Below are 25,033 nucleotides of genomic sequence, written 5' to 3'. Positions count from 1 at the left end.
CCAAAAAAACAAGAAAACCATAAGCACATGAAAAGCTTGGCTACCCTCAGTCATTGGGGGATGGAAATTGAAGCCATTGGAGTTATCAGTTTGCGCCCATTAGAATGGTCATTATCAATAAAACAAAATAAACAATGTTGGTGATAATATAGAGAAATCTGAACTTTTGTGTATTGCTGGTGGGAATGTAAAATGTTGCAGCCACTGTAGAAAATAAAGGTGCCTCAAAATATTAAACATAGAATCACAGGATTCAACAATTCCATTTCTTGGTATTCAGCTCTGATGCCCTGTATCACTCCACAGTAGCTGTCTATCTGCTGTCTTTTCCATCTTTTTTCAAATAAATCCTCTTCTCTTATATTAAAAATAAACAAACAATTCTACTTCTCAGTATATACCCAAAAGAATTGATACATGTACACCAGCACTTATCATAGCATTATTCACAATAGCCAAAAGATGGGAAAAATACCTATCAAGAGATGAATGAATAAACCAAATGTGGTCTACATATATAGTAGAATATTTCCTAGCCATAAAAAAGAAGTGAAACTCTGAAAGAAGCTACAGCAAGGATGAACTTTGAAAACATTGTGCTAAGTGAAATTAACTGTACACACAAGGCCAGGTACATGACTCTGTCTGGCTGAGGTGCTTAGGGTAGGTAAATTCACACAGTCAGAAAGGGGAATGGAAATTATCAGGGGCTGAAGGAAGAGTGAGGTATTAGTCTTTAGGGTACACAGCTTCTGTTTGAGATGATGAAAAAGTTCTTGGAAGTAAATAATAGTATAGTAGTGACAGTTATACAACATTGTGAACGAACTTAATGACACTGAATTGTGCACTTAATGGTTAAGTGGTAAACTTTATCTTATGCATATTTTGCCACAATGTGAAAATCTAACTCCTCCCCAAAAGAACACTCCAAAAAACTTGGGTAGTGTGAATCCTATGACTTTTTCCAAAATTGTTTTCACTATTTTCATTTATTTGCCTTTCCACATACATTTTAGTTTCAGTTTGTGTCTCTGCAAAAATTCTTTCTAGGATTTTGATTGGAATTACATTAAATCAATTGGGAAGGTTGACATTTTAACTAAATTGTGTCTTCCGATCCACGAACACGGCATATTTCTCCATTTATTAGGTCTACTTTGATCTCTTTCATTACCATTTTGCAGTTTTCAGCTACAGATCTTTTACGTGTTTTGTTAGATTTATATCTAAGTATTTTGATTTCTTCAGCTATTATAAATGATACTGCTATGGACTGAATTGTTTCCTCTCGAATTCATATGTTAAAGTCATTACCTCCATTATTTGAGAATGTGCCTGTATTTGGAGATAGAGCCAGGGTAATTAAGGCTAAATGAGGTCATCTGGGCCCTAATCCAATAAGCCTGATGTTCTTACAGGAAGCTCACTCTCCCTCTGCCATGTGAGGACACAGGGAGAAGGTGGGCATCTATAGGACAAGGAGAGAGGTTTTAGGAGAAATGAAATCTGCTGGCACTTGCTTGGGAGGGGGCTGAATCCCCTTACTCCACTTGGTCTGAGACCATGTTGGTGTGGTCTTCGGGGCACCTCAGGGCACACTGGGAGGGCGGAGGTTTACGCTCCCTACTGGGCCTTGCTGGTGTGATGTAGGTGTCTCATCTGTTTTCTCTGTGGAGTTTGGGGAGTATAGAAGTCGGTGCTTCTAAGTTTCTGCCTTGCTAGGTTGCTCTTTACTTGGTCCTTTGGCTCAAGAGAGCAGGTTTTTGTTGGAATATTTTTGTTTGTTTGTTTTTACACTCACTGCACTTCTGGTTTGCTTGCTTTTCAAGGAACAAATCTAGGTCAAGTGGTGTAAAAAGAAAACCCAAGGAAGTCTCTGCCATATCTTTCCTCAGATGCTGAGGCCCTTAGTTAATCTATCTCCTTTTCTCCTTCACTCGGACTTTTCTGTCTGTCTTATGTATAACACCTGGGGTTTTAAGGTACACTTAGCAGAAGGAATAAGGAAAACTACACACTCCATCTTAGGGAGTTTCCACAGCTCCTTTCTGTTTGCTTCTTTTTTTATGGTGCAAAATTTTTCCGCACACATCCTTTAGTTTTTCCTACTCCTCCCCACACACCCTGCTCAGCTTTCCAAGGCCTCTTCAGCGCCCACTGTCCTGGAGCACGCTCCTGTCTCTGTCATGGCACCATGTCCCCTTGGGTCCCTGTGACCTTTGTCTCGTTGCTGTGATCTTTCCCCTAGTCACTCTGGAGTGACCACACCATCTAGGGAGAACTAGGATTGCTGTTCCAACCCTGCAGGAGAAACAGAACGGGCTTGGTACCTTTTGTTTTGTTTGGGAAATCCAAAGGGAAGGCTTAAAGAAAGGAGTCAATGCCAAGACATCATCTTGGAAAGAGATTAGAGGGACAGCAAGATGGCCACTCCTCACCCTACCTTGGGAACGTCATCTGGGAGGCAGGGGGTGGGTGGGAGAAGCTCAGGTATAGGAGAGTGGATCAGCTTTTAGAGATATCTATGGCAGCAACTGGGGAGCTGTGCGTCAGCAGTACGGATGTGGACACCACCACTGTCTGCATAACAGTGTCCACCATTGAGTCAGCGGTCTACCTGCTACATATGTCCATGTTGTTGCAGAGCTCTACCCATCCTCATTTATCTCCCCAGGCAGAGCTCTGCTCTTTGTTTTTTAATGGCCCAGAAAACATCCTATAAGCCTTGAAATGGACAGGCCAGCTCCTAGTCTTGGAGGGAGTAGGTAGATGGGCACAGTGGGGCCCTGAGTGTCCCACATAGATCCTCTTTCCCAGCCAGTGTGCCCATCCCTGTGCTGTGGAGGTGCCGGCTACTGACAGCTCATAGCTGCCTCCTTTTCTCAAGTACTGCCCATGGCCACATAGGAGCTGCTGTACCCAGGAGCTGGACCATGCTTGTCACCCACAGAGACCTTATTCTTGCTTAGCTCTTTTCCCTTCCGTGACCTGCATCCTTCCCTCCTTCTCTTCCAGAGAGCACTTTTTTAAAAAATCTTTTTTTTGTGGTTGTTGTTTTGTTTTGTTTTGTTTTTCTTTCTGGTACCAGGAATTCAACTCACAACCTCGCACTTGCCAGGCAGGTGCTGTGCCGCTGAGCTAAATCCCCAGTCCCCACTTTTTTTTTAAGATTTTTTTTCTTGTTTTTTTTTTCCAGTACCGGGAATCAAATTCACGACCTTGCGCTTGCCAGACAGGTGCTGTGTCGCTGAGCTAAATCCCCAGCCCCCAGAGAGCACTTTATGTGCACTCAAGTCCTCATTTCAGGCTCTCTTTCAGAGAATTCTTCCTAAGAGAATGGGCCTCTATGGTTTAAGCTGAATAAATTGTTCATCAAATGGCACTGCGGTCCCATCCTCCTGGCAGCGTGCAGGGAAGAGGAGGCCTTGCCGGAGCACCTTCTCTGCACACTCACACTGACCTGTACACACAAAGGCACATGCCCATCCTCACACTCCCTTTCCCAACACCTTCTGCTGCTGAGCTGCTCCCAGGGGAAGAAGTGACTTTGGAGAAATTCTGGCAACCTTCAGTCTTGGTGATGAGTTTCTGGTTTTCCAGAAAGACCACAAGAGAGGTTGCCCCTGTGTCACTCAACAGTGGGACAGAGAGAAGCTTGGTATTCTTCGAACCTGCTCCTGGCCTGGCCTGACCCCGGGGATCTGCTGGACTCCATGCGGGGGGTTCAGCGGGGTGCTGTTGACAGCCTGCCAGATTGGGCCTGCTTAGCTGCCACCCCACCACATTCCACTGGCAGCCACAGTTTGTCTTGGCAAGGTGAACCTCTAGGCCCAGTTCCAAGGAGAGCCTGGGGACTGGCCCAGAAAAACCAGCTTTCACCACAGAAGCCAAAGCTGGCTGGACTTGAGTCAGCGTCAGCCCGACAAGTGCTGGATCCTCCCCTATCCACCTGAAGGCAGACTCGGTTCTAGGTGAGCGGGTAGGTGTATTGCAGCAGCCAGGCTCACAGGTGGGTGGAACCCCCAGAAAAGCCCCAGGGGCAGGGATCCAGGCCAGAGAGCTTTTCTGCTCTTCACTGGTCCTGAGAAAAGCCTGCAGGAACTACACACACAGCCTGAGCTCCCACCACCCGCTAGCCAAGGGTGCTTCCTGGGTGCCTTATATTCTCAGGCTGGAGGGGGTGGGGCAGAAAAGGCTTTGGAGAACCAAGATCCTAGGACACTAGGCTCCCAGAGCAACAAATCTACTTCTGGACAGCATTTTCCCTCCTCCTTTTAAACTCTGGCTCCTTCTTTCAAGGAATACAAAAGTCAAAAAGGAATGTCTGATTTCTGTTACTGCTTTGCCAGGACACCTCTCCTGCATCTTTAGAGTTAGGAAGTCTCTTCCACCCAGAGGAGACCCACGCACTCAGAACCCCCCTGCACCCCAAGTCCCCCAAAGTCCCTGCAGCTCCAAACCCCTGGGGGCTGACTCTGTGCTCCCCTCCAAGGCTGAGGTGAGGAGGGGGTTGGGACTCCTGCAGCTCTGTGGAAGGGTCCACAGACCAGCCAGAGGGCTCAGCTGGATCTCAACAGGGGGACTAGACCTGAGGAGTCAGCTGGGATCATAGTTAGAACAGGATGCCAAAAGATGGGTTAGACTGAGGTAGAACGACTTAGTGAGAGATTATGTTTGTTCTTGTATTTTTCCTCCCTTGGTCCTAGGAGGTAGTGGAAGCTAGTATGGCAAGAAGTAATGAGGTGGTCTGCAGCCTGTTTCGCAGAGGCATGACCTCTTGAGAGGTGGGGAAAGGGAAAGACCAGGAGATTCCTTCTGCAGGAGGAGGAAGAGGTGAAAGAGGAGACAGAGAGAGAGAGAGAGAGAGAGAGAGAGAGAGACAGACACAGAGAGAGAGACAGAGAGACAGAGAGAGAGAGAGACAGCCAGACAGAGACAGAGAGACAGACAGGCAGACAGACAGACCAGACAGAGTGAGAGAATGGGGCTACATGTTACAATCGAAATACCCTAGACAAAGGATATATACCAGCTTACCAAGTTTACAATTAAACATATAGCTAAAGTGATGATTTAAAATTAAACATATAAGAAATGTAATTCGGCACATTCCTAAGATAATGGAGAAAGTCATTTGATCATCTCAGTATATGCAGAAAAACATTCATAAAATTTGGCATCTAGTCATATGTTCTTGAAATTTTAAACAAGAGTGTACATAAACCAAACATGCTATTTAATGGTGAAATGCTAAAAGTTTACTATCCAGGATCAAGAAAAAAGCAAAGGTGTCCACTATCACTACTTCTATTCAACACTGTACTGAATTAAGCCAGTGCATTTAGCCAAGAAAACAAATAGAAAGAAATAAAGGCTGCAAGTAAAGAAATAAAGCTGTCCTTGACTGCAGATGACATATCATGTACTTAAGAAAATCCAAGACAACCTATGGATAAACTATTAATTACTGTAAGTAATCTAAAAAGTATGCTAGATACAAGTATATAAAAATTAATTGTTAGGCTGGGTGTGGTGGAGTACAGCTGTAATCCCAGCACTCAGGAGGCTGAAGCAGGAGGATCACTGGGAGTTTGAGGCCAGCTTGGTTACATAGTGAGTTCAAGGCCAGCCTGAACTACATAGGGAGACCCTGTCTTGAAAAGAAGAAAATCAGTTGTTAAAGTCTGGTGTGATGGCACATGTGTATAATCCCAGCACTCTGGGAGACTGCACAGGAGGATTGCAAATTCAAGTCAAGCTGGGCAATGTATCAATTTAGCAAGACCCTGTCTCAATAAAAAATAAAAAATGACTGTGGATGTAGCTCAGTATGAAAGCTGTAGGTTCAATTCTCAGTAGGATACACACACATACACACACACAAATGCACATACATATACACAATCATCTTTCTGTATATCTGCAACAAAAAGAAATTAAGAAAATGACATTTGTAATAGCATAAAATAATAAAATACTTAGGGATAAATGAAAGATTTCAGAGGCCTTTAAAATATTATTTTAAAAAGTAGATATTCATAGATGGAAATAATATTTTAACATTGTTGATTTTCCATTAATTGATTTATAAATTTAATGCAATCCCAGTGAAGAAATAGGTTTTAAAAAGTAGAAATGAGTAGGATGATTATAAAATTACTATGGAAAAAAGACCCAGGGTAGCCAAGGTAATCATAAGAACTACGTTGAACAACTTGCTGTATTAGACATCAGAACTCAGTGTAAAACTAAAGTCATGAAGATAGTGTGGTGTGGGTATAACGACAGGCAAAATAATCAGTGGATCAGAACAGAGAGTCAGAACAGACCTCTGCATGTATGGACTTCATGTGTGACAAAGTGTCCACTGGAGCAAGGTCATTTCAGTAAATGTTGCAAGGCCTTGAGTATCCATAGGAAAAAAATTGATCTCTAGCTCACACTATACACCAGAGCCAATGCTAGTTGGATCATGAGTCTATTAAAAACTAAAACAAGATATTTTCTAAAATATCCTCCTAGCCGGGTGTGGTAGTGCACGCCTGTAATCCCAGCACTCAGGAAGCTGAGGCAGGAGGACAGTTGTGAGTTGAAGACCAGCCTGGGCTACAAAGTGAGCTCAAGGCCAGCCTGAGCTACATAGTGAGACCTTGTCTCAAAAAGCCAAAGCAGGGGGCGGGGAATCTTCTTGACTTTGGGGTAGGTAAAGATATCTCAAAAAGATACAAGTACCAGCCATACAGAAAAAAAAAACCCCTGAAAATTTACACTATATTTACCATACTTTGCCAAAAAAAAAAAAAAAAAAAAAAAAAGCCCATGCCGAGTAAAGAGAAAGGAGCATGGAAAAAAGACAGAAGGATCTGAGGGCCACATATGTGGCCAGTGCCACACACCCATCAGGACTCTTATTTTGAGAGTCTTCTTTTTTTTTTTTTGGTTTTCTCTGGTACCGGGAACCGAACTCACAACCTTGCGCATGCCAGGCAGTCACTTTTGCCGCTGAGCTAAATCCCCAGCCCTGAGAGTCTTCTTGTAAAAGTTAGACTTCAGGCTGGTAGCTCCAAGGAGGTGGTTCGTTCCTTTCCGTGGGAATTGCCCATGTGGTTGTTGTTATTGCCACTGAATTGGTAGCAGAGGACAGAACTGCAAAGGTGAGGATAGGGTGAGGGAGGGTGGCTACACCAAGCTAAGCAGTTATGACTTCAGAGTCGCTGTGAAGAACCTGTCTCTTCTTGGGGAGACAGACACTATCAACTCTCACCATTTACCTATTTGAAAAGTTATTCTACAGAATAGAGATCTGGGGGTTCATCTGAAGCACCTCAAGGATGTCCAATGCCTGCTGCATTTCAAAATGGGCCCTGAAGATGAGGAAACAGACCTAGAGCTCAAGCTGCCCCAAAAGCTTCTATCTATCTTCAGGGGCATGAAGTTTTATTGTCTTAGGTTGCACATTTGGATTTACAATCTACTTGGAATTTTTTTTGTGTATGGATGAGAGAGAAGGCAGCGTTGACTCAAATGGTAGCTTACACAATATGGTGGGATCATTGTGGACAGATATCATGTCTCATTAATATTGATCATGACACTTGTCTCATCCCAGGAACCAGTGTGTGACCACCATCCACTTACCACTATGTCCAGTGCAGACTAGAGTTGTGCAGGGCTCAGGCTGGGAGGGCCCTGGGCAGTGGAAGTGCTCAGAGCTGAGTGGAACACAGTTTGTGCAGCCAGAACTGATGAGGAGGCCATGCAAGCGCTGGGAATAGGGCTCAACAACCAGAGGCAGGACAACTTTCTGTCATGAGTCCCAGGTGAGAGGAACTCTGGGTGTTGGCTAAGAATACCAGAGAAAGAAGTGGTCCCCTGAAGGACAGGACCAGCCCATCTGCCTTGGCAACAGTGTTTGTCCCACGGCATGGACACACTGGTTGGGAGAGATGGGGTTTCTGAAAGTCAGAGTCTAGAAGTGCCAGGAAGAAGAAAGAAATACTGAGGTCCAGGCTGGACCCTTAGCCCAATGAGTAGTGAGTCAAAAAAGACAGCCAGACCTTTGCCCAGTAACAAAACGAATGGGGGTAACTGGGATTCTTTTGGGGTGGGGTGAGTGAATGGGCCTAGCAATTTTCTTTAACATCCTCCTTTCCAGTTGAAGCAGGAGAGCCAGAGGGCGCCTGGGGGGAAGCATGAAGGGCTGGAGTGTGTTTGAGGGGACGCTCCTGGGAGCCAGAAGCTGTCCCACCAAACCCAGTTAAGGGCTTCTAGCCTGAGTCTGGATCTTACTTCTGGATCTCTGTACATCTGGGTAGTTTTTGACCTGCTTTGTCCTGGTTCCCAGCAATGTCTTGCTGACAACCCCCATCTTGGTCCTGGATGGACATGTAGGGGACGGAGTCCTCCATGGTCTCATTGTGTCCCCATGCATAGCTCTGGGAGCTGAACCCATTTCCTGGGTCCTCAGGCTTATTAGTCTATTCCCCTCCAACACACAGGACCAAAGAGTAGACACAGGGCAGGAAACAGCCAGTCAGCTCAACTCTGAGACTGTCTACAAAGCCCAAGGTGCGAGAAGCTGAGGGGGCCCCTGTGAGAGCTGCAGGGCCACTGAGAGAAGCAGTCCCACACCAAGGAAGCAGGCAAGAGAGGCCAGGTGGCCGCCTGCATCTGGTTTATTGTTGTTTTCTCCAGACTTAGCAGAGCAGAATGTGAGGCCACAGTTTCATGGGGCCAACCAGAGTCTGCTTGTGCATGGGGCCAGAGTTCATGAGACATCCCCTGGGGGGAAGCCCCCCAGGCAAGAAGTCCTGGTACCCCCGCTTCTGCATCCTTCATGCCGAGGCCCCCACAAAAAGGCATGATGTGGCAAGCATGAGTGTGCAGGACTTGAAGGAATGGGGGGCGGCCACGTGGTCCAGCAACTACTGGAAGCTCCATGGGAGCCTGGATGGCCTTCTGACGCTGCTGGGCACCTCCCTTTCCACTGGAGAGAAGTTGGGATGGTGGGTCAGTTGAGATGGGCCAGGTGCAACCAGGACCTTTCCAGGTCACCTCTCCCTGAGCTGTCCTCTTTCCCATGGTCCCGATCCCATGCTCCCCTCGCATCCCCTTCCTGGTATGCACAAAATCTACCTCTTCCAGAGGAACCAGCCCAGCGAGGGAGGCCTGGCCTCCCAGCACCTCCCTGGGACACTCTTCTGCCAAGAGCGTCAGCACAGTGCCGGGGCTCCTGGCAGCCCCAAGAGAGAGAGGTGAGAGAAGCCTGCAGGGGCTGAGGGGACCTTGAGCACAGAGGGTTCCTCTCCCATTTGGTCCAGGGGTTGAGGTCTGCCCACAGCACTGGCCCTGTATGTTTGTGCCATCAGCCAGGGCATGGGTATGAGTCCTGCAGGATCTTCCAGTCTGGGCTCAGTGGGGGCGACACTTGCAGACCTGGTGGCGAGAGGGGAGAAGAAGGTCCTGGAGGAAGGCTGGTTGCAAGGGGACAGAAAGCCACTTCTCTCCATCATTCAGCTTGGGCCACTGGGGTCGGCCATGTGCCTCCGACTGCTATTTAGATGGACCCCAGGGAGAGAGGCCTGGACCACAACTTCTCATTCCTGCTAAGCCCTTTTGGAGAAAGGAACCCATTTCAGGGTGAGGATAGGAGGCAAGAACCAGCCAGAGACCTACCGTAATTAGGAGTATGCCAGGCCTTGAAGCCCCCGGGCCGGAGAATGGAACTTGTCAGAGTCCTCAAAAGGCTGATCTGGGGTCAAGGAGAAAGGGGCCATCAGCCCTGGGTAGCCTGATCACCTTACTTTCCTGTCCTTCTCTGGGCTGGAGACAACAGGCTGGGCACACAGAAGTTCCTGAAGGCTGTCAGCCACCCCCCGCCCTGGCCAGGGGCCACCACTGCAATAGAAAGATGAGGGGTGCCTACACTGTCCCTGAACCCTCTCATACAGGGACCTAGGGCCACAGAGGCTCCACAGGGCACTCCTCACTACTCCTGCCTAGCCTTTCCATGGGAGCTGCCCCATCTGGCCCTGCCCTGGATCCAGAGATAACTTGAGGGCCCAAGGCACTGGCTTAGGCCCTATGACTAGATCCTGGTCACAGAAGCTCACTTCCGGCTGAGGAAACCACGAGGATGTCTCTTTTTCAGCCTTCAGGGCCTCCCCAGGAGCAACTCTCAAGATGCTCTTTGAAAAACACATTTTATGTTCAAATAAATTGATAACTTCTTTTTCCTAGAAGAGTCACAATATATCCTAGCAAATCAAAGGCTCTGAATAAAATCCTTAGTAACATGGCCATTTACCTTTTTGAATGCTGCTTCTTTCCTAATAATACCTATCCATTGCTGTCCGGGGGGATGTCCAATGGGCATGCTCTACCCCAACCAACTGCACTGCAGCCCTCTGCTTCTGGGCTTGAAGGGAGTTTTTCTGACTCCTTAATTAAACAAACCACTAGTTATTTAGCATCTACTGTGTGCCAGGTACTGAGCTACATGCTATGTTCTGGACTGAGATCCCCTAGAGACAACTCCACAGCCAACAGAGAAACATCTGCAAGCCTCTCAGGGAAGACACCATCACTTAGCTCTGCCCCCAACCAGCCCTGGCAACTGGGACATTTGGCTGCCTCCATCTCCTTCCCCACAGTCTCTCCCTCTGTCTGCTAGAAAGTTTCCAAGGGCCACTTGGATGGGAAAGTTCTGCTGGCTAAAAGGATTGGCTGCATGGGTGTGCAAGGACAGCCATGTCATTTATACTGTAACACAGACGAATGAGTTAGTTTTAATTCCTAACCTGTAAAATGGGGGAGAGGGAACTGGGCTAAACTTAGATTATCTAACGGCAATCCCCTTTCATTCGGAGTGAGCCAACTCACAGCAGTGTGCTACCCTCTGGTGGACATAGCGGGACACAGGAAAAAGGCACACAGCAAGTGTGGCTTCCTCCAGCCTGAGTTGAGTCTCCGCTCTGCATGACTGCATGAGGGTGTGTTGTGGTTTCCAGATCTTTTCCAGCTGGATTTTCGGTCTCCTTCCCTTTCATCAAGTGGCCAAATGAAAGCATCCAGAGTACTGCCTACTCCCTGCGTGAGGCTGAGGGGAAGGGAGCCCCAGTGGTTTCCCTCGGAGCCTGCAGAGCTTCCTACTGGGCCCTCTGGGGCAAGCTGGTCACCTAGCCTGAGGTGTTGGGATGATGCAGATGAAATGAGCCCCTGAATCCCAGATTTTCCACCATGGCCTCTCCCCCAGACCACTGTGGGGCAGCATGCACCACTCACCTGGAAGCCCCTCTCCGTGGGCTCTGGGGCAGGCCGGGGGTGGGGAGCTGGGTGGGCGCAGCACAGGCGCGAAGGCGCTCCTCTGTTTGACAGCGGAGATCATGTTGACAGGCGAGAAGGAGAAGACGCTGGTGGTGGGAGCAGCAGCCGGGAGGGACATGGAGGAGGCAGCCGCCAGTGGGGGGCTAGAGGGCATGACTCCGGGGCGGGGCGGAGAGGGGAAGGGGCAGCAGGGCAGGCAGGAGACACAACAGGGAGACAGCACCAGCGTGAGCAGCGGGGTTGTGGCCCTGCATGGGCTGCTGGGCAAGCACTAGGCTGAGACCTCCCTGGGGCTGCAAGGGTCAGAAGAGACCAGTACAGGACAGGGCCAGGAGGTAGGCTGAGAGCCCATGGGTCCTGGGCCGGCTCTTGCCTTCTTGGGAGTTCTGGGTACCTTTTCTTGGAAGTGGAGATGACAGGGCTAGACTTGGTCAAAATAAAAGCAAAACCAGAGCACCCAACAAAACCAAGCAGGAATTAAGAAAAAAACAAAAAACAAAAAACAAAAAACAAAAAACAAGCAGGAGTGCGAGCCCTGAAGATGACAGATGAACAGGTTAGGATTCCTGCTGAAAACCACTGGGATTTGAGATGCTAAGAAACATTTATGGGGTTCAAGGGCTAGAGTCAAAGTTCAGAGATCACAACAGAGCTGGGGCAAGTAGTCAGGGACAGAACCTGGGATCCATACAGGTTCTTGTTATAAGGCTTCTCTGCTCGGGAGCAAACATAGCTCACACAAGCATCCTAAATCCCTCCACTCTTTCCAGTATCACCCACACTCTGTCTCTCTATTCTCTTTCTCTGGACACTTTATTTCCTTCCAGTTTAATGTAAGTTCTTGTCATTCCAGTCTGGACCCTGGAAGCCTCCAGTATTTCCCTCTTACAGCTCATTAATTTTAAAGAAAACTGAGGGATCTACATCCTCAACGCTTCCTGTTCTCCACCTTCATGGCCATTCAGGGCTGTGGCATGCTCTGCCAGGAACAGCAAGGAAGCTCTCTGTGCACAGGCTTTGCTTGCCCTTCCTAAGCCTCTGCTCCTGAGGGTTTCTGCTTGGGACTCTCTGGATCCCATCCCTCTCTGTCCCCATCTGAACCCAATTCCCAGCCTCTCTCTTCTAAACAGCAGTAAGGCTGTGGTGTGTGTGTTGTCCAAGTAGCAGGCAACAGGCAGTGGGACTTCCTGGAAGAATCCTGTAGCTTGGGAAGGGGCCTTTGGCATCCCACCATGACCTTGATACAGTGATGCCTTCAACACCTGTCCTCTTCCCAATGTCCTCTGTCCCAGGGTTGGCATCTCCTTTAGGACAATTCTCATTGCTAGTAGGGGCATGGAGCCCGAAGGAAGACCAGTGCTGGGAAATATATTGTATCTCTCCTGCCACATGTTGTAGCTTGGAGAATGCTGGGAGTTATGGTTCATTCCAGGATTGATGATAACTGATGCAAAAGACAAAAGAACCAGACAGTCCCAGACCCCCTGGCTGGGACAGTTCTGACGTCACTCCAGGAATGTCCCAGAAACTCAATGAGAATGATATCCCATGACGACATGCCACAAAGCATCCTGCACATAGGGAGTGGATGGGGACCTAGGCAAGCAGTGGTCAAACAGTATTATGGGTTGGTAATGGCCCTCAGGCATGTCCAGGCTGATGCTGATGCAGGAAGCAGGTCATAAGAGACACTGGAGTTTTTGTTTGTTTGTTTTTTGTTTTCTGAGACAGGGTCTCACACTGTATTATAAGTCATCCTTGAACTCACTCGCCCAGGGTGGCCTTGAATTCACTTTGATCCTTCTGATGTACTGGAATTCTTATCTTCCTGAATGGAGAGATCCCAGGTGACTAGCTTCCATACCCTGGGGCCATGTCTACTTACTGCTGACTGCACTGTGTACAGGTGGGCAAGGAGAGGTGTTCTAGGGAAAGATTTAAACCCAAGGGAAACTCAGAGAAGTGGTGAAGGATACCAGTGGGCTGTGGCTGTATGGACTCTGGCATACGGGGCCTTGGTCTCCAGAATTTAAATCCAGCTCAGAAGAGTGCCAGGCTCAAGCCCTTAACCAGAAAAAACAGCACCCAGGACATAAACCCATTGAGGACCACTATGTAGGTGGCTAGGCAGCTCTATTCTTAGCAATGGCAAACACAGGACAGGGAGGAGTTGAGGGAAATGCAGGCAAGGCCACCACCAGGTCTTTCTTGGGCAGCCTCCCAGTTCTCTGGCTCAGTGGTCTCCTGGGACTAGGAGGACAGCTTCTCTATGACTGATAGGGAGACCTCGCAGGTGTGAAAGGGTGCAATTATTCCCCAAACCCAGTGCTTTGCACACAACAGGTGTATTGTAAATGTCTGGAAGGAACTGGAAGGCAGCGTAAAACACCAAAGCATCGAAGTAGTTATAGATGTCACTCACCCATGAAATCCAGACCTTGCCCATCCACCCAGTTCTGAGCTGCCTCACTCCAAGAAGCCAGAGTGAGTTGGTTAGCACCTACAATCGGGGCTGGGCCTGTGAAATCATACCATCTTTCTGAATTTTGTCTGGCTTTTTCTGCACAGTGGGACATTCAGATTTGACAACCTCTCTGGTGTGTGTGTGTGTGTGTGTGTGTGTGTGTGTGCGCGCGCGCTGGTACCGATCCACTAAGAAACTGAACTTCAACAAGTACAGTAATTTGCTGAGTGTTAGACAGCCTCTGATTTCTTTCTTTTTTTCTTTTTTTTTTTTTTTGGTTTTTCTCGGGTACCGGGAACCGAACTCACGACCTTGCGCATGCCAGGCAGGCGCTTTTGCCGCTGAGCTAAATCCCCAGCCCCCAGCCTCTGATTTCGACACTGAAACGCTGAATCCAGCTCTGGCCACACAGAATTTGATTGGTCACTCTGCTGCCCGGTGGTCCTGCGGGCAGCCACATCCAAGGACCACGCGTGCTGATCGTTTGGGGCGTGGCGCCAGCTAGCCTGCTTCTCCCACCACAGAGATTTTTTTTTTTTTGGTACCAGGAATCGAACTCATGACCACACACTTGCCAAGCAGGTACTGTGCCACTGAGCTATAGCCCCGGGCCGGAGCCTGCTTCTCAAATCCCTGAGTTTCTCTAGGGTTTCAGCAGGGGGCGCCAGGCTCCTCCCAAAGCCCCCGTGTGAAGTGGAAAGAGGCGCCCCCCGGGTTTCAGCTAGGCCCTTCAATTTAAAGCTGGCTCCCGGACGGTGGGAGGGGTACAAACGTTGTGTACCACGCAGTCGGTAAGAAGTGTCCTGGCCCCAGGCCCTGAGTCTTCCCGAGGCGTGCAAGGGCTGGGAGAGGTCAAGTATAGCAAGGGCTGTGCTTGCCCGGACTGCAAGGCCAAAGTCATGGTCCCGAGGCACGCGCAGAGTCCATACCCCGGCCCGTTCTGTTCCTCCCCTCTGTGCGCGCGGGGACACTCACTGGCGAATGGCGAGGTGGCGGTGGAACCGTTGAGGAAGCTCGGGGACCCGGGCACCCCGAGCCCGGCCACGCCTGGTGCGCCGTAGCTGCCAAGACCGCCTCCGAGGCCACCGCCGTAGCTGCTCTGCTGCGAGCCAGGGCTGGGCGCGAACCCGCGCGGGGATGCGCTGCTGCAGCTGCGCGCGTAGCCTGCGGGAGGGAGAGCGGGTCAGGCAGCGGCGGAGGTGGGCAGGGCGGTCCACTGGGGACTGCGGAGGTGGCTGGGGACTGCGGGGGCGGAGAGGGACGCACCCGGCTCAGGACCCTGCGTGGCGTCCCCCACGGCGAGGGCCAGCGGGCTGCTGAAGGCATTGATGCCCACAACGGCCGGGTGCGCGTGGCCGGGGGCCAGGGGTCCGAGCGGAGCGGGAGCCCGAGGGGCGCTGTACAGAGCCTCGGCCACGTCCGCCGCGCGCTTCAGGAGCAGCTCCTGCGGAGAAAAGAGCGGGGCACGGCCGGGGCAGCCGCGCGCCGGAGGGAGCAGCCGCGGGCCGGGCACTGGGAGGCAGGCGGAGGCGTCCTACCTGGTTACTGCTGGGCACGCCGTACAGGGCCTCCGCCAGGTCGGCCGCCCGCTTCAGCAGCACCTCCTGAGGGCAGAGGAGAGACAGTGGGACGGAGGGACAGACCCTGAGGGCAGCAGGAGGATCCCCACGAGGCCCTCCTCAATCCCGCCCTCACCGCCCCGCTGCCCCTGCCCAAGGGACACGCGCATCCCCGTCCCGCCCCTCTGAATACCTTGGGAAGCCTCTCAGGGTCCCCAGGGTGTCTGGGAATGACCTTCTGTAGCCTCTGGAAGCCGTAGTCAATGGTGGGCTCATTCAGAGCTGGGAAGAGGGCAGTGTTTGGAGGTCGCCCCTCCCAGAGCAGGACGCAGCGCAAAAAGTACGCAAGCACCAGTCCAGGAGCCCCGCTGCAGGTGCCCGGCTCCAAGCCAAGCTCAAGTCCCGCGGAAAACCCCAAGCACACGGATCAGCGAGGTTCAGAGAAGTTTCCTCAGTTCCTTTTTTAAATTCATTCAATAAATATCTACTGAGCCAGGCTCCGTGCCAGGCACTTGGAATCAACACGCATGCACTCACTATACAATCCCACTTGTGCAGGGTGAGGGAATCCTATATTCCTAGGGTCAGGACTCGAGGGAGAGTTTTCTGTTTGCATTTGGTCATGTTAGGAGTTTATAAAGAAGAAAGATAAAAAACCAACAATCTCCATTTATCATGGCTCAGTGGACTCTGAACAGCATCTGAGGGTAGGGCGTTTGTATGCACCCCAGGAAAGGGACTGGCCCACCTCAGGAGGACTGCAGCGGCCTCCAGCCTGCTTTCTGCGCCTTCCTCTTCTTTCCCGTCTTCTCCCCACTCCTCCCCGTCCCAACCCCCTGTTCTCTTTGGATAGCGTGGCATGGACCTAATCCACCAATCTCACCTACCTCTTCCACTTCCAACTCCACGTTTAGTAAATTTTCTTTCGTTTCCCCCAAAGCTAAAGCGCTCACTGCGGGGTCTTTGCATTGGCCATTTTTTCGCCCGCGAACGCACCGCACCGCACCCGCTTTCCGGATCCCACTGTACCTCCAGTTTCAGCTCAGCCCAGCTCAGCCCACCACTTATTGGCAGGGGATTTCTGGCCGGTCAAACTCTGAGACGCTGTAACTCCACCCACCCTACTCTGCTAGCACAGCCTTCCCGGGTTACACCCGAGCTTCCTGAGTAAGTCGGGTAGGTGTCGGGTACCCTCTGCTAGTACTTCTGTGGGCGGGTGAGGCGGGAGGTCAGGGGAGAAGCAAGAGCATGGAGGTGAAGATCCCGGGCACCACGGGCTAAATGGGGGTGGGAGTGCGCGGAGAGTCCGCGGTACTCTGCGTGTCTTGTGTTAACTGCTCGCCCTGGTCCAGCAAGAGTGTTTATGTGTATGTGCATGCGTGTGCGCGCAGAGTGAGGCCTAGGGTTGCCTGAGGGAACCAAGAGACCCAGGGAAGATTTAGGAAGAAACGAGCCCATTTGGTAGCATCTTTGAAGTTAACAGTTCCTTGGCGAGGTTCTAACTCTGGAGATGGAGATGGGAGAGATGCCCTGGTGAAAAGGCCCAAGGCAGAGAGAATGCTGGGGAAAGGTCTGAGGAGCCAAGGGCCAGGGAGGGAAATATAGAAGGAGGCCAGGAAAGGAAGGACCAGTGCCAGGAGTGGGCACAGACTACCCTGCATGCAAGGCACCGCCCCCTGGGGGCGTGGCCAACCGCGGAATTTGAACCGCTCAGAACTGGGTTAGGTTGGGGCCTCCCTTCCGTAGCTTGATTCCTTACCTGTGTAGACAAAGCGGCCGGGGGCTCCCTTGCAAAACTGCTTGGATTTGTAGGAGAGGGTCACCTCCACCACCCCGGGGATGTGCCGCGGGGGCGTCTGCACCCGGATGGCGTGGGGCGTGATGAGCTGCGAGGGGAGAGGGTAGGCCTGCAGGTCCCGTCCCATGGGGAGGGCCTGGCCCCAGACCCCAGGCCCGGAGGGAGACTGGCGGGGATGGCCCACCTCGCTCCACACGAGCATGTTTCCAAACACGACCTGCAACCCATCGAAGAAGTTGTCGCCGATGACAATGACGGTGGCACCTCCCGTGGTCCAGCCCTCCCCAGGGCTGATGGCCTTGATGCACGGGGTGGCAGCTGGGAGGCAGGAAAAGACCCATGTCAAGGGACCACAATGAAGTGGGGACTGAGGGCTGGCCAGGGCTGGGCTGGGGGTCTGACCTTCCGAAGGGTCCAGTCGGCGGGCCCTGCGGCCGTGCTTGGAATTGTTGTGCACGAACATGTTGTCCGACACAGCCAGTACGTGTCCATCCACACTCACCGTTGTAGACACCACCACCTGTGGGGAGAACCAAGGCTGATCTGGCCGGGGCCGCGGGGCCTCTCGGAAAGGTACTGTGGTAGGGAACTAGCAACTTGAGGTAGGTGGCTGGATGCTGGGATGGCGTGGGGCTTGATGAGCTTCGAGAGGAGAGGGTAGGCCTGCCGAAGCGGCTTCAGCTTCCTGGGATAGAGCTGATAGCACTGGGGTCAGCTGCACTATGTGACACTCCGAGATGAACTGACATCCCAAGAGCGAGAAAATTAAAAGCCGTGGAAAAAACTGGCTATTTAGGGGAAAGAGTGGCCACTATTGGTGGACACAGAGGAACACCAGGCTGTATCCCCTGGGCTTCAAGGCAGGAAGGAAGTCTTGGGCAAGGGATGGGGTGGGGGGTAGCATCAGCTGGAGAACCCATTAGCAGGAGCCCCACCCTGTTCTGGCAAGGAAGTTGGGACTGCCTTCTTCCACTACCCCTGGCACTGGGAGGGGTGTGCGGGCTGCGATGTGCTAAGGGCAGCTGCTCTCTGCTTCACACTATGCAAATTACCTGGGTCGTTAATCATGTAAAAATGTCACAATTAGCATCTTCTTAAGTGGGGCTCTAATGAAGCCTCCTTTGGCAGCCAGCATCAGTTGAGATGGAGCTGCCCCACCCCCAGCGGGCACCAGGCCTTGGAGGCACCGGGCTGGGCAGGGATGTGCCCTGGCAGGGGCTCAGCCTCCCCTCCCCCTTCCTGTCAGAGAAGGACGGGTTTGTGGGGGAGCCTCTCCCCAAACCCACCTGGAAGCGGCGCATGTCTCGGGGATTCCCTGCATTCTTCAGGCAGTTCTGGTTGCATTTGAGGAAGAATTTGAGGAAGAACCTGAAACAGTGGGGTTGGTAGGCTCAAGGGACAGGGGGTTCTGGAAATAGATGAAGATCAACAGTTTCCTGCCATGCCCCCTCCCATCGGAGTGACTCCCCTCTGTGTGCTTACCCCATATTCCCATCATGAGCTGTGTACACACAGGGTTCCTGATACACACTAAGCAGGCCCACCACAAGGACTACCTCGCTAGAGTATTGCCACGATGACCTTATGTAGACCACACAGTGCTCCTTATGTAGACTACAAAGTGCATATTTTATTGCACCCACACAACACATATTCATCGTATATTGTATATACTAAGTATATGCACATATTAATCACAAATTATATCCAACATACCCATCACTCGTATAATGTATATCCACATGTAGCATGTGTTCACACTTATTCAGTGTAAACTCATCACACACTGTCTATATCTGTCACTGTATGAGCCCATCACACACACAGTGCATCAGTCACACATCATCTCTCTCCTTCAGAGCAGACAGACCTATCACCTGTGCAATGTACACGAATCAAAAACATATCCATCACAGATGCTGTATATACTTGTATAGTGTAACTCACAAAATAGCACTCACACAAGTATATACAGTGTATACTCCACACACAGCCTATAATCATCTCATACATATGGTGTAGTAACCATATGTGAGTCTACATCTGCTCTATGCCCATCCCAGAGCATGGCATACATACATTGATACACTGTTTTATATTGTGTATAACCCAAAATACAGTCACTGGAGATACAGTACAGCTCTCCCATACAGCAGAACCCCCCAGCAGAGCCCCCTCCACACAGTCTATATCCATTATACCCATAGCAAGACCTAAATGCACAGAGCATGTACCCACTACATAACATGGTGTCTACAGATACAGATATGGAGTGACTATCTTCCTTTTCACATTCAGTAATAGAAAAGCAGTGTAGTATATGCAGTGATGAGGCTGCTTTTTGTACAAACACAGATACACTTGGTCCTCCTGTCCTAACAGGCAGTGGGTGGGGAGAGGGGGGTCTTGGTCTGTCACCCACCAGTACGGTAGCCACGGACAATACTCTGGCAGATATACTTAAGAAACTCAGAATACTATCAGTGTCTGCCTTAGCCCCCATGGGACTCTGTGAGCTTTGTTGCGGGGCACCTTTTCAGCTGTAGAGTGCTAGACTAAAGTCTGTGGTGGGTCCTGGTATTTGGGACAGCCTCCTGGGCCACTGCATGAACTCCTCATGTTACCCCCACCCATTTGGAAGGGATTTTTTACCATAGTGGGTACTAGAGTAAAGAATGGATGAGACTCTTAACTACTATGTGCAGTGGTTACATATGTACTATTTATATACTCAAATGTGGCATCTATTTTTTCACCAGAGTTGCCTCCAAAGTCTGCACATATAGAATTCATGTTCAAAGGAAGATTCAGTATAAGTTGTGAAAGTCTAGATCCCCAAAAGTAGGTCCCCAAGTGCTGGGAAGAGTAGGGACCTGCCTTGGAGCAGAGGTGTCCACAGGGGACAGCCCCTCATGGGGAGCTGGTGGCGGACATTCTCTCGGAGATGCTGCCCAAGGCTCTGTCTCTGTCCACAGCACCCATCAGATCCCTCTGAATGAGACCCCCTGGAAGGCCCTTTATATACCTTTCCACAGAGATATCACATCAATGTACCTTTTTGTCTATGGTGGTCACCCCCCAGGAAATAGCTTCACATAGTACAGACCGTGTATACACCTATAGAGCATCCTGGGGAGCAGAAACCCCATAAGATTCCAAACAGTGCATATCCAGTGCACACATTCCACTCACTCCTACAGGGTTCCCTGTAGTGCAAATAGTTCATACGCCTCCGAACAGTAGTCACCAGAGTATAGACACCACTTATACCCCTATAGGTCACCCCAAGGTACAGACACCTCCAAGGCCCCCAGTACTTGTATACATGCACAGTGTAGGCACTCCATCTATCTCACATTATGCCACAATAATCACCTCCTATACCCCTTAGGCCACCCCATAGTGCAGACAGCCCCATAACCACAGTATCACCACATATCTGTTAGGGATTGTATACTGATGTCCTCCCAAAGCCTCATGCTCATAGATATGGCTTTTAAAAGATAGCTGAACTATGGGGTGCTACAGCTGACTTGGTCTTAGGTGGCAGGGCCTGGTCTGAAGAGAGGGGTCACTGGGGACACCACCTGAAGAGCAAGCTCTGTCTCCAGCTATCCTTTTTGCTCTCTGCTTTCTGGCTGCCATGAGGTAAGCAGTTTCTCCTCCGCCACACCCCTCTGCCATGCCGTTTTTTCTTTGGAGCTGGCCACCCATGGACTGAAAATACATGTCTCATCCTTTAAGTTGTGGGTGTCAGGCATTTTGTCCCAGTGGCAGGAAAGTGACTAAGACATGCTCATCTATGACGTAGAGTACACTATGTGACTAAGCACAAGTACAATGCAGGCCAATTCATTTAAGTTCAGTATTCAACATGCTTGATCCTTTACTAGGTGCAGAAGGCAGGAAACTCACCAGGGTGGGACACAACCCTGTCTCAAGGGGCTTAATGCTGCTAACCCTTGGATGCCATTGGGACTGCTGTGAGCATAGGGTGCCCCAAAAGATGGTATGTCCTTCCTTTACATCCACACCTGCCCACTATACCCAATCCCTCTGCTATAGAATCAATAGGAATAGCTCTTGGGATGGGACTGGGATCTGTGTGACCTAGTGAGAGTCCTTCTGCATCCAGGACCAGGACAGGAGCAATTGATGGTGCCTCCCAGCCCTGCCTCTGGAGTATCCTTCCCTCCCAGCCCCTCAAGGCCGCAGTCTCCTCTAGGGTCCAGCCTCCTTGGCCCTTCCACAGCCCTTACTTAGCAGGTCTCTCATGTTTTTCTTCTCCAGTACAGATCCTATCTGTCCTCTGGTCTAAACCAGTTCTCATGTCTTCTCTGACCAGCCTTTTCTGGTCATTCTAGCCTTCAGAGGCCACCACTCCCTGAGAGAGCTAGGACCCTGCAAGGGCCTTATTCCTGTGGGCCTGCCCCTAGGCCCTGAAGTGTTTTTTTTTGGTCTTTTTGAGACAGGGTCTCGCTATGCAGTTCAGGCTGGCCTTGAGCTCGCTTTGTAGCCCAGGCTGGTTTCGAACTTGTAACAATCTTCTTGCCTCAGCCTCCCAAGTGCTGGGATTATAGGCATGCACCACCATGCCCAACTAGCCCTGTAGTTTTGGATCCTGCTTGGCATCACCCACAGAGAGATGAGTAGGAAGCAGCCAGTACAAGGCCTGGGCCTGCCAAGGGGTGTTGAGAGTCTCTTTTCCTCCTCTCTGGGAACCCCAGCACAGCCAGCACACAGGCAAGGCCACCAATGAGGCTGCTGCACTCACACCCACCACCAGCGGGGGGGGGGGGGGTCCACAAGGGTGCTCCCGTCAGAGGCTGAGCCAGTACAAATATCCTCCCGACAGCCTTCTGCTACTGCCACTTGCCAGATAGAGAGGTTCAAAGACAATTATCCACAACCTGGAAATCAGGCAGAAAGGACCACTGTGCTTCTTTTCAAAGTTATCCTGAAAGAGCAGTTTTCAAAGTATGAGGCCAAGAATAGCAGTAGCAGCATAGCCCTGGAATTTGCTAGAAATGCAGACACTCGGGTCCAATTTAGACCTGCTCAATCCAAACTGCTGAGGTGTGACCCACACATCTGTGTTCTCTTAAGTCTTCCAGGTGATTCTCACATGGCCTTAAGCCTGAGGACGCTGCTCCAGAGCTGCCAGTCCCCTAGCCACTAGCCCCATGTGGCACTGAACCTTTGAAATGTGGCTAGTCCCAATCTGAGATGTGCTCTAAGTATGAAATGCACATTGGATTTTCAAAGACTTAGAAAAAAGTATATAACTCATTAGCAATTTTTTGTATTGATTACATATTGAAACAATATTTTAGAGTAGTTTAAATAAAGTATTATCACAACCAATCTTACTGTTTCTTCTTATATGTAAAAATATGACAATTAGAAAAATTAATCTTCCATGTGTGTCTTGCATTATATTTATACTAGGCAACACTGCTGTAGGGTGTTATGCTAATAAAACTACCTGAGATTCTCCAAGGCAGTGGTGGGGAACCTATGGCACATGTGTTGTTTTTCTTTTAAAACAAAAGATGTTAATGTATGAGTTGCTTTTTCTAAACTAAAATGTCAGTATTCAGGTTTAATTGCAGTGTTGGCACTTTGAGACAAATGAGTGGGTTTTGGGTTGCAGTTTGGGCACTTGTCTCTAAAAGGTTCACCATCACTGCTCTAGGGGCTAATGTGCCAAAAATTGATGAGGCAATCGATATTTGTTAGAAGAGATAAATAATTTTTGTTCAATAGAGAAACTATCCCTAAAGGTTACAGCTACCATGGTCCTGTGGACATTATCTAGCTTTATATGCAACTTGGCAGTCTTTTTCTTTTTAAAAAAATTTTCCTTTTTTTTTTTTTTTTTGTCTTTTTGAGACAGGGTCTCACAGTGCAGTTCAGGCTGGCCTTAAGCTCACTTTGTAGCCCAGGCTGGCCTTGAGCTCGCAAAGATCCTCCTGCCTCAGCCTCCTGAGTGTTGCAATTACAGGCATGTGCCACCACGCCCAGCTATTCCAGCATTTTTAATGTATTCTCTTGCATCTCCTTTCTATTTTTCTTCTCCTCTGCCCCTCTTCATATTTATGTGTAAATTTCTCTTAGTTTTCTCTGAACCAGCTTTGCTGCCCCACTGGTTCCCTTATGAATAACTTACAGAAAACTGCAACACATGCTCAGTAACAATTTATATGAGTACAGTGCTTTTTACATTTGAAGATTGTGCTTTGGCAAAAGTGACTGGCCTCCAAAGGCCCCTGCCTTCCAATAACGGGCCTGGAGTTTGAGGACTTCCCGGCAGGTCTAGGGGAACCAGGAAATGTTTCTCCTGTCCTACAGTGCCTGTCCCCAGAATATCTGCCTTCAGGTTTGGCCAAAGGAGGAGGGTGGGTCAAGGCCTGCTCGGTCCTCTTTCCCCACCCCTGGGACAGACACACCACAGAGGCTGGAAGCGCTGATGTGAAGCAGCTCAGGAGAGTTTCCCATTGGCTCACCCATGAGGTGACACTTTACCCTGCTGAGCGGCTGGTGAACGGTGATATGATATAAGGGACGAGGAAGGAAGGACAGCGGGTCTTGTAACCCATTTGTATGCAGAGGTCAGATGTGGAGGCTAGGAGCTGAGGTAGGGCCAGGGGAGCTGGTGGGAAGGGGAGCTGGAGAGATAGTGCACATGTGGACATGGGACCAAGGGACTGTGCTCCCCTTGAAGGAAGAGAACCTGGGCCAGGTTGGAGTAAGTGAGGGCAAGCTTCTAGGTCTGGCACAACCTTCAGGGACACATGGTAGGTAAGTATGCACATTTTTTTAAGGGGCTGTGAATTCCTGCTCTTCATCCCCAAAGCCTGGTGAGCCTGGGATGTCCTCTAAGCAGCTGTTCCCACTCTGCCCAGTGGGGTTGGAATGGAGCCTAGAAAGACCCCTTTTCCTGGCTGGGATGGGCCTCAGGCTGGGGGAAGCAAGGCAAGGCCAAGCCCACAGCCTTGGCTGACCAAGTGCTCCCATGGGGTAAGCATTACAGGATTGTGTCCAGTGGTGCCTATGAGACCTTTGGGGGAACAATCTCTTCATCTAGACCTTACAGAAAGCGTGGTAAAAGAAAGGCCAACTCCTAGGGGCTGCCATTAGAAACACCAGAAGATATATCATAAATACAAGCATGAACTACAAATCAATGTTCAGAGTATGTAAAAAAAAAAAATCCCAAAATGAAGCAGGTCTGAGCATCAAGCACACAGAAAGTACCTGGAACTCAGCTGAGTGCATTGCTTGACAGTATCTTATTTAAACCTCTCAAAATCCTGCAGGGATGTAGATCTGCAATCATTCCCATTTTACAGATGAGAAAACCAAAGTTAGGCAAGAATCATTTACCCACTATGATAAAAGCTGAAATTGGGGTATGAACTGGGTCTTTATGAACTTCCAATGCTGATAAGGGTCAGGAAAAGTAGTTCCTTGAAGTGGAGCTCTCGGAGTCCAGTCCGCCCAACCACCAGGCTGATACTGTGGACTGTGCAGAATGTTCTACTTCAAAAGCAGCCCTGACAGGCATCCTGTGTGGAGATCAGTAGAACTATTTTATGAAGAGTTCCTTGAGGTTACAAATGTACTTCTAGTTTTAGGACTCTGGAGGCTGGGATTCGTGCACACTGATGGAGATTTTTAGGATTAAAGAACAGTGGAATGACATGGGCCAAGAGTTGAAAGTTATGAAAGCTTACTGAAGGTGTATGGGGTTCATTATTCTATTCTGCCTGTGTGTTCAAGATTCTCTACACTAAAAAATGTAATAAAACCACACATAGTGCCTCATGCCTGTAATCTCAGCAGTCTGGGAGGCTGAGGCAAGTGGATTGAAAGTCTGAGCTT

General features: G+C 49.9%; 1 protein-coding gene across 5 annotated transcripts in view; it reads right to left on the bottom strand.

The window, feature by feature from the left end:
• Positions 1-7,394: 7,394 nt before the first annotated feature.
• Positions 7,395-25,033, bottom strand: part of Ebf4 (early B-cell factor 4) — a 60,645-nt gene continuing 43,006 nt past the window's right edge. The window contains exons 7-18 of one of the 5 annotated variants that reach the window (XR_001233261.1): positions 18,436-18,517; positions 17,552-17,669; positions 17,334-17,467; positions 17,111-17,237; positions 15,545-15,633; positions 15,331-15,396; positions 15,059-15,236; positions 14,768-14,956; positions 13,751-13,846; positions 11,287-11,368; positions 9,679-9,754; positions 7,395-9,438 (exon numbers count right to left, since the gene is read on the bottom strand). Coding sequence is in view for 3 of the 5 variants with exons in the window: in XM_013512386.1 (XP_013367840.1) it covers positions 9,684-9,754; positions 11,287-11,484; positions 13,751-13,846; positions 14,768-14,956; positions 15,059-15,236; positions 15,331-15,396; positions 15,545-15,633; positions 17,111-17,237; positions 17,334-17,467; positions 17,552-17,669; positions 18,436-18,517 (1,348 nt within the window). In the remaining 2 variants the exon portion in view is untranslated. Of the gene's footprint in view, positions 9,439-9,678; positions 9,755-11,286; positions 11,526-13,750; positions 13,847-14,767; positions 14,957-15,058; positions 15,237-15,330; positions 15,397-15,544; positions 15,634-17,110; positions 17,238-17,333; positions 17,468-17,551; positions 17,670-18,435; positions 18,518-25,033 lie in introns of those variants that run through there. The other 4 variants (XM_013512386.1, XR_001233262.1, XM_005380760.2 and 1 more) reach the window with 4 other exon arrangements.

This window comes from Chinchilla lanigera, unplaced genomic scaffold (assembly GCF_000276665.1).
Source record: "Chinchilla lanigera isolate Chin_1 unplaced genomic scaffold, ChiLan1.0 scaffold00014, whole genome shotgun sequence".
NCBI classification, from domain to species: Eukaryota; Metazoa; Chordata; class Mammalia; order Rodentia; family Chinchillidae; genus Chinchilla; species Chinchilla lanigera.
The sequence above is the reverse complement of the archived record's forward strand: the minus strand, read 5'-3'. Positions and strand labels throughout refer to the sequence as shown.